At 44.4% G+C, this 9,444-nt stretch overlaps 1 protein-coding gene across 2 annotated transcripts; it reads right to left on the bottom strand.

Moving 5' to 3' along the window:
* Positions 1–875: 875 nt before the first annotated feature.
* Positions 876–8,723, bottom strand: LOC109872367 (sorting nexin-16). 2 transcript variants are annotated; one of them, XM_020463574.2, is made up of 8 exons: positions 8,180–8,723; positions 7,748–8,087; positions 6,447–6,533; positions 2,916–3,064; positions 2,643–2,712; positions 2,113–2,249; positions 1,679–1,867; positions 876–1,409 (listed from the first exon to the last, which is right to left on the bottom strand). In XM_020463574.2, exons 2-8 carry the CDS (start codon positions 8,072–8,074, stop codon positions 1,310–1,312), a joined length of 1,059 nt encoding a protein of 352 aa, XP_020319163.1. In that variant the 5' UTR covers positions 8,075–8,087; positions 8,180–8,723; the 3' UTR covers positions 876–1,309. The 2 variants fall into 2 exon arrangements, with proteins under 2 accessions (XP_020319163.1, XP_020319162.1); XM_020463573.2 differs by having other exon boundaries at positions 7,748–8,090; positions 8,180–8,720.
* Between the last annotated feature and the right edge of the window lie 721 nt (positions 8,724–9,444).

Below are 9,444 nucleotides of genomic sequence, written 5' to 3' on the forward strand. Positions count from 1 at the left end.
AATATTCCTGAGGGCTATTATGTCAGTATCCGCTATTAGGCCAAGGGTAACATGTACCCTAACGGTTAGCCCAGTAACCAAAGGTTCACTGGTTTGAATACCTGGGCTGACAAGGTGAAAATCTGTCTATGTGCCCTTGAGCAAGGCACTTAATCTAGATTTGCTCCAGGGGTGCTGTAAAACAACACATTTCACTGCACCTATCTGTATGTGACAATAAAACATCCATTAGCGTTTGTGACAGAGCGGTTTCTGTTTTCTTCCCTCAAAATGTCATACATCTAAGGCCCAGTGCTCTCAAAGTTGTTCCTGTGTTAGATATTTCTGTGTCAAATTGTTCCTGTCCTCTTCCAAGAGTTTTACTCAGAGCTCGAATGATTTCACTTATGGGTGGTGGGAAGTGAATGTTATGTTCCCGACACTTCAGCCTAGGGTTGACTGGACAGGTAACAGCACCACCTTGTGGTGAAACAGGGGTCTTTATATTATTTCTACTTGCCTACCAGCACCTTCTCAAAATCAAATCTAAATCTTAGGTAGAAGAGGATGATCCATTGGCTGGTGAAGTCGGGAGAAAAAAAACTGTGGAACTACATTTGTTCCTTGATTTTTGGGTTAATGTCTCTTGAAGTGTGGCGGCAGGGTAGCCTAGTGGTTAGAGTGTTGGACTAGTAACCGAAAGGTTGCAAGTTCAAATCTGCCGAGCTGACAAGGTACAAATCTGTCGTTCTGCCCCTGAACAGGCAGTTAACCCACTGTTCCTAGGCCGTCATTGAAAATAAGAGTTTGTTCTTAACTGACTTGCCTAGTAAAATAAAGGTAAAAAAAAAAGTAAGGAGTTTGTGTTGTGTGTGACTCAATGACAGAACATAAAGTGTTTTAAGATCAATCAAGTTTATAAGTATTGCTTTTCGCAGGGGGGAGAACCTGAGTACAGTACTACAGTACTTAGCTTTGTAGAAAAGAGATTGATTTAAGGCAGTTAGACACATATTGCAGTATATCTTCACTTGATTATTATACAACCAAGGCATTAGATGAGAGCAGAACAAGTGTTGGAAATCAATACTCATTATACAGTATATTTCTAGAATCCTTAGACACAGAGAACCCCCCCCCCCACACACACACACACACACACACACACACACACACCTTATATGAAAACGTCAATCACCCATTAACGCAGTCACTACAAGCAAGAATCTGTACATGAAGTCTATACACTCGTAGCTCATCATCAGTCCATCTTGGAATCATATACTTTCCAGGTCCCAGGTCAGAATCAAATGCAGAATTCCACGTCATTCTATGGAGTTGTTGAATTTATAAAAGCGTCTGGTGAACAATCAATGGCCGCAGATGACCAGTACGCCCCATGACCCTTGAGTGGCCCTTGGATTTCTGAGCTGGATTGACAGAGAGTAGGTAAAAGGTCAGAGGTCAAATTAAACATCTGTTACATCACAAAGCACAGAGACATAGATGAAATATCCTATTATGTCTCCATGAGAGGAGGTAAACAGTAATCTGTACATCATATGGGTCTGTTAATTGGAGTTTAAGATTATTTACAGGTCAGATAACCTGTATAACATCTAGCTCAGGTTGGCACAAGTAGCTCTGTGGACAGGAGAGATGGTTGTGTGTCTAAAGACACGAGATGTCAACGAGGTACCTTCTTCTTTCAGGACATGTCTCCTGGTCAGCCTCCAATGCAGTGGATGATCCCCTGTCTGTGTCCGCCTCTCCGTCTGTGTCTCTGTGTCTGTCTGCGGCAGTGTCTGTGTCAGAGCTGTTCTCACTGCCTAGGGCTGATAGTCTGCTGCTCTCTGGAGTAAGGCCCTCTGGGCTGGAGGACTTACCACTGAGACAGAGGGACACCATGTTAACACACATACTGTACAAACACATACACAATACATACATATAAAAGCCCACAGACAGGACACACACACACACACACACAACTGGATCGTGTGGTCAGATCATGTGGGAGATGGGGAGTACCTCTTGCAATTTCCACGAGAACTCAGGACCCTTTTCAGACACACAAACACACAATCGCCTGATTTCTAGGTCTTCAGACACTGAGAAAGAACAAATCCTCACTTCACTCTCTTCTCCAGGAGCCCAATGTGGGTCTGTCTCTCATCCAGGACTGTTTTCAAAGAGTCAATCTCTCGCTGTTTCTCCGACAGGTCCCTCTGTAGACGGTGGTTGGTCTCCTCCAGCGTCTCACAGAAAGCCTGTCAGCAAGATTGCCACAATAAACCGAACCTGGATTATGTTCATGAGGCACCAAATGGAAGAAAACTGAATAAAACAGAGAGGAACTACCTAGACTTGTCCAATAAGAAAAGCTCATTTTTGTTTAATGTTAATAACATTTCCTGTCATATGCCCTACTGAACACAACCCTAGTTCTATTTGGCTCAGTTGGTTGAAGTATGGTGCTTGCCACACAATTGTTAAATTATTCACAATTGACATTCCGAGACCATAGCATGGAGCCAGCTAAGTATTTGGTAGGTCTACTATCTTGATAAGATCTCTCTAGCAAAATACATGTGTTCTCAATGAGACTAACCTGGATTATTAAAAGGTTAATGATAATAAAAAGTACTGTAGAGATAGCTCACCCTGCTCTCCTCCAGGCTGTCAAAGGGGCCTGGCGGGTCATCCAGACAAAGGAACTGTCTGACCGCTTCACTGTGGGGGAAAGGTCAAAGGTCAGAAAGACGACATGGACATCCTCCAATATAATTACGATATGTGCACTCACTGCAGATACACTCGAGAGTAGTACCAAACACACACGCACACACAAAAGACACACTCTTGATTTCTCTTGAAAACGACATGTGAGACAACCCTAGATAAAATAAAGGTGAAGGGGAAATGCTGAAGTCCACCTGTTGGTGAGATCTCTGTGTGCTATGAGGTTCTGTAGGAAGGCTTGTAGGCCTAACTGTCTCTCCTCCAGAAACTCCATGTCGTAGTTATCCTTGAACCAGCGCTTGGGTGGAAGGGCTAGTCTGAACCTGGGAAATAACTCCTTTAGCTGAGAGAAAAACACAGAGAGAGAGCAGTTCAATATTTTATTCACATAAATTGCTCCCTCAAGTTGGAGGGTGTCAAGTTGATTTTATTGATCTCCTCGTATGATCTCACCAATTTGGCCCATGATTTGGCACAATTAAATGAGTCACAGGGAGACAAATACAAAGCACGCCATCTCCATCCATTTGGCAAATTTGACCATAATTCTATCCTCCTGATTCCTGCTTACAAGCATTAAATCAGAAAGCAGCAGTGACTCGGTCTAAAAAAAGTGGTCAGATGAAGCAGATGCTAAACTACTGGACTGTTTTCCGAGCACAGACTGGAATATCTTCCTGGATTCTTCTGATGGCATTGAGGAGTACACCACATCAGTCACTGGCTTCATCAATAAGTGCATCGACGAAGTCGTCCCCACAGTGACTGTACGGACATACCCCAACCAGAAGACATGGATTACAGGCAACATTTGCACTGAGCTAAAAGGTAGAGCTGCCACTTTCAAGGAGCAAGACTCTAACCCGGAAGCTTATAAGAAATCCTGCTATGCCCTGAGACGAACCATCAAACAGGAAAAGCATCAATACAGGACTAAGATCGAATGTGGCAGGGCTTGCAAACTATTACAGACTACAAAGGGAAGCACAGCCGAGAACGGGCCAGTGACACAAGCCTACCAGACAAGCTAAAATACTTCCATGCTTGCTTCAAGGCAAGTAACACTGAAACATGCATGAGAGCACCAGCTGTTCCCGGACAACTGTATGATTACGCTCTCCGCTTCCGATGTGAGTAAGACCTTTAAACAGGTCAACATTCACAAGGTATGTATGCGCTGACCAACTGGCAAGTGTCTTCACTGACATTTTCAACCTCTTCCTGTCCGAGTCTGTAATACCAACATGTTTCAAGCAGACCACCATAGTCCCTGTGCCAAAGAACACTAAGTTAACCTGCCTAAATGACTACCGACCAGTAGCACTCACGTCTGTAGCCATAAAATGCTTTGAAAGGCTGGTCATGGCTCACATCAACACCATTATCCCAGAAACCCAAGACCCACTCCAATTTGCATACAGCCCCAACAGATCACAGATGATGACATCTTCCATTGAAAAAATGCCGTTTCCAGCTGCAATAGTAATTTACCAGAATTCTGGTCACATTAGATGTCGAGAGTCTATATACCAGCATTCCCCATGTGGGGGGGCTGTCAGCACTAGCACACTATTTGGGAGACAGAGATACTAGTGAATATCCAACAAACTTCATTCTAGAGCTGGCAGAATATGTTTTGAAGTATAACTATTTTAGGTTTAATGATGAATACTACCTCCAAACGAATGGAACATCGATGGGCTCCACATTCGCTCCGAGTTATGCTAACCTTTATGTGGGTCTTTTTGCTGATCCCATTACGGGGTCCCCTCAGGGGTGCATGCTCAGTCCCCTCCTGTACTCCCTGTTCACGCATGACTGCACGGCCAGGCACGACTCCAACACCATCATTAAGTTTGCCGGTGACACAACAGTGGTAGGCCTGATCACCGACAACAATGAAACAGCCGGAGGTCAGTGACCAGACCGTGTGGTGCCAGTACAGCAACCTCTCCCTCAACGTGATCAAGAAAAAGGAGATGATTGTGGACAACAGGAAAAGGAGAACTGAGCACGCACCCATTCTCATCAACGAGGCTGCAGTGGAGCAGGTTGAGAGTTTCGAGTTCCTTGGCGTCCACATCACCAACAAACTGTCATGGTCCAAGCACACCAAGACAGTCGTGAAGAGGGCTCGACAAAACCTATTCCCCCTTAGGAGACTAAAAAGATTTGGCATGGGTCCTCAGATCCTCAAAAGGTTTTACATCTACAGGGAGTAGTGCGTACAGCCCAGTGCATCACCGAAGCCAAGCTTCCTGCCATCCAGGAACTCTATCCCAGGTGGTGTCAGAGGAAGGCCCTAAAAAAATAGTCAAAGACTCCAGCCACCCTAGTCATAGACTGTTCTCTCTGCTACCACACGGAAAGCGGTACCGGAGCACCAAGTCTAGGTCCAAAAGACTTCTTAACAGCTTCTAGCCCCAAGTCATAAGAATCCTGAACAGCTAATCAAATGGCTACCCAGACGAGTTGCATTGCCCCCCCCTCTATGCTGCTGCTACTCTCTGTTATTATCTTATCAATGCATAGTCACTTTAATAACTCTACCTACATGTACATATTACCTCAAATACCTCGACACCGATGTCCCCGCACATTGACTCTGTACCGGTACCCCCTGTATATAGCCTCCACATTGACTCTGTACCGGTACCCCCTGTATATAGCCTCCACATTGACTCTGTACCGGTACACCCTGTATATAGCCTCCACATTGACTCTGTACCGGTACCCCCTGTATATAGCCTCCACATTGACTCTGTACCGGTACCCCCTGTATATAGCCTCCACATTGACTCTGTACCGGTACCCCCTGTATATAGCCTCCACATTGACTCTGTACCGGTACCCCCTGTATATAGCCTCCACATTGACTCTGTACCGGTACCCCCTGTATATAGCCTCCACATTGACTCTGTACCGGTACACCCTGTATATAGCCTCCACATTGACTCTGTACCGGTACCCCCTGTATATAGCCTCCACATTGACTCTGTACCGGTACCCCCTGTATATAGCCTCCACATTGACTCTGTACCGGTACCCCCTGTATATAGCCTCCACATTGACTCTGTACCGGTACCCCCTGTATATAGCCTCCACATTGACTCTGTACCGGTACCCCCTGTATATAGCCTCCACATTGACTCTGTACCGGTACCCCCTGTATATAGCCTCCACATTGACTCTGTACCGGTACCCCCTGTATATAGCCTCCACATTGACTCTGTACCGGTACCCCCTGTATATAGCCTCCACATTGACTCTGTACCGGTACCCCCTGTATATAGCCTCCACATTGACTCTGTACCGGTACCCCCTGTATATAGCCTCCACATTGACTCTGTACCGGTACCCCCTGTATATAGCCTCCACATTGACTCTGTACCGGTACCCCCTGTATATAGCCTCCACATTGACTCTGTACCGGTACCCCCTGTATATAGCCTCCACATTGACTCTGTACCGGTACCCCCCTGTATATAGCCCCTCCATTGTTATTTACTGCTGCTCTTTAATTATTTCTTATCTCTTACTTTTTTTCCCTTAAAACTGCATTGTTGGTTAAGGGTTACAAGTAAGCATTTCACTGTAAGGTCTACAATGGTTGTATTTGGCGCATGTGACAAATACAATTTGACTTGATAGAAATAGAATGGCCAGTTCATCCAGTGGAAGGGACTATTCAGAATTGAGCCCTGGTGTCTGCTGCAGAAGCTCACCTTATCGTTGAGTCTGGCGAAGTCTGTGTACCTTCTGAAGATCACCCAGTTCTCTTCCTCATTCCTTCTCACCAAGATTTTATACACCTGCAGTGAAAATTAGACCATGTTATTTTTGTATCATATACTTTATGCCAGGGATCATCAAGAGCGACGGAACTATTTTTTCTTGAGCGGATGGTCGGGGGGGGCGGAACATATTTACAAATAATTTGGAGACTGAAAACTGAGCGCAAGAAGCCCAAACAGATGTAATGTTTGACTAAAACATCATCATTTGAAACCTTGCTTACATTTGTATATGATGGCGTGTCTCCCTATTATGTGTGGGAATACTTGGGAACAGATATCTGAAATGACTTAGAGATGATTTCCTGGTGTTTTTACAGTCTTTTATGTCCAACAATAAAAAATGTACAGAAGGACAAACAAAAACCATTTAATAGAAAACGTGGGGGGCCGAAAACCACTTTGGCCCGTGGGCTGCCAGTTGGGCAACTCTGCTGTATACACACAAAGACATGGATTTAAGTAACCACAGCCATAACACAATGTTTGTTCAGTTCTGTTAAAGGTATACTCTTATCAGACACTTACTGTATCTCTCAGCACCACTAATCTTTAGATACTACTTTAGTGAGTGTGTTATAAAACCAAGCCAACTACACACAAAAACACAGTATCTGATGCCATTTAAAATATATATATATATATATATGAAAAGGAAGATAGAAATTACAAAGCAGCATCAATCTTTCTAAAAGGAGATTATGGTTGTAAATATAAAATACAGCTACCCTACCTAACTGAATCACACTCCACAGAGTCACTTCCTTGTGACTGGTGGTCTATCTCTGGTCATTTAACAACAGATGCTCATCTCACACACACAGACACAGACACAGACACACACACACACACACACACACACACACACACACACACACACACACACACACACACTATTAGTTCAGCCTTTTCCATGAATGAGAGCACACATGATAGAGGCAGTCACAAAATCATATGGAATTCAACCAGATGGGATGTTGATTATTAAATGTGCCTCCAACAGTGACAGAGCTATAACTCTTTAAAACAAAATGCTGCATACTACAGTAACTACCATTTAATAACTGATGGAAACTTGAAACATGGATGGAACTTTTAAACCAAGTTTCCTGACATCATGTGCGCAGGATTTTTTGTCCCAGCTAAGTACCACCTGCTTCAACTAATTTGTTTAATCAAATAAGGTGTGATCATAGAATTACAATCAATTAATCATATGGGTGACTCCTTACCGTGAACTTTGCCCTCTCCTCCATGACCTCATAGCCCAGCAGGGTAGGGGTGAGGGGCCTCTCCCAACTGTCCCCTGGAGTACCATCCTCCTCGACTGACCCCTGCACCCCTCCTCTGGATGTCCTGTACCCCTCGGGGCTGGAACACGCCTGGGGGAGGCTCGGACAGGCTACCGTGGCCCCCCAGGACCCAGTGGCCTTCACCCAGGGGGACTTTCCAGGAGGTGAAAAGCCAGAGCTAGAGATAATTCCCAGGGGGGGGGTCCTCTTGGGCCAGGTCGGGGTCCGTTCCATGGGGACAGGCACTGGGACAAAGGGGGTGGCCATCTTACCTCTTTACCTTCTTGAATAATGAAGCAGAGAAACAGGAGCTTGAGTTGTTACATTGTGATCCATTATCTGTTCGAGAGAGAGAGATATTTGGATACTCACATACTGTAGCCTATCCCTGGCTTTTAGAAACGAATTGCTCTGATTTGGAGAAGGAGATGTGGATACTGGACAGACCGGAGAAGATAGTCCGCATGCCTGACAGCTGTAGATGATAAAGAAACTAAGAAATTCCGGTCAGATTCTCTGGAATCACCGACGTATGCATACCAGATGAAGTTCACGGACAGAACATCTGCATTGTCAATCACTCACTTCCCGCATTATCCTAGCGAAACAAGACGGAAAAATGACCCCTTCCGGGCATGGGCAGACGGATACGCTAACGTAAACACGATCATTCCTGCCGAGCATATTATAAAGTTCAAAGTGTGAATATCCGACTCAAATAGGTTTATTTATCACTCGATGCTTTTATTGTAGCCTACTTTGAGTGTTCACAAAATAATTATTAGATCAAAATCATTACACTTTGGCTAACTTTTATTTTTTTTTCTCTCCATTTAGCTAGTTTATGCAAAGACCCACCCCACTGGGCATACTGTTTGAATTGACGTTGTTTCCACAACAACCAACGTGGAATAGACGTTGAATTACAGTCTGTATCCAGTGGGACAGCTCTGACAATTCACGCCTCTACAGTATGATGCCGCGTTCACATAGAACTAGGAAACTCGCAATTCTCGACATGCCAACTGTTTGTAGCTATACACGTGCCGCGTTCAACGAAACAGCAAGTTTGACAATTCCGAGTTTCCTAGTTCCGACTAGCATAAGAACGCGGCATTAGTTTGGAAACTGTGGATGTGTACCAATTTTATTTGGTTCCCTCTCACGTCAGCTAGACATAAACGCGCACTTCTCTTTCACAATCGGTCACAAACAACATTGGAGCAAAATTCCCTTGTAGAGACCCATGTCCTTCAAAGTTATTTGAAAACAATCACGTCATGATACCCAGATATCTGGGAAATTCCCTAATAGATTGGAAAATCTACAATCCGCTTGCTTGAGTTTTCTATCTTGCTCCAGTGTCCTCTCTCAAAAAGCGAAAACATCAACTCTTACAAATGCACCACCAAAATGTATTTGTATACTAGTTTTTGGGGGGGATAAACTATCAATGACAAACCAGACATGGATGTGTTTGGGTTAAATGCGGAAGACGCATTTCAGTTGAATGCATTCAGTTGTAGAACTGACCCTTCCCTTTTCTTACTGTCCAGTAGACAAGACAATGGACCTGATCGGACAGCTCAGAGCTTCTGCTCTTTTCTGTCCATAAGAAACAATTGGATTGTGGGAAG

The sequence above is a fragment of the Oncorhynchus kisutch genome, linkage group LG27 (genome assembly GCF_002021735.2).
Source record: "Oncorhynchus kisutch isolate 150728-3 linkage group LG27, Okis_V2, whole genome shotgun sequence".
NCBI lineage: Eukaryota > Metazoa > Chordata > Actinopteri > Salmoniformes > Salmonidae > Oncorhynchus > Oncorhynchus kisutch.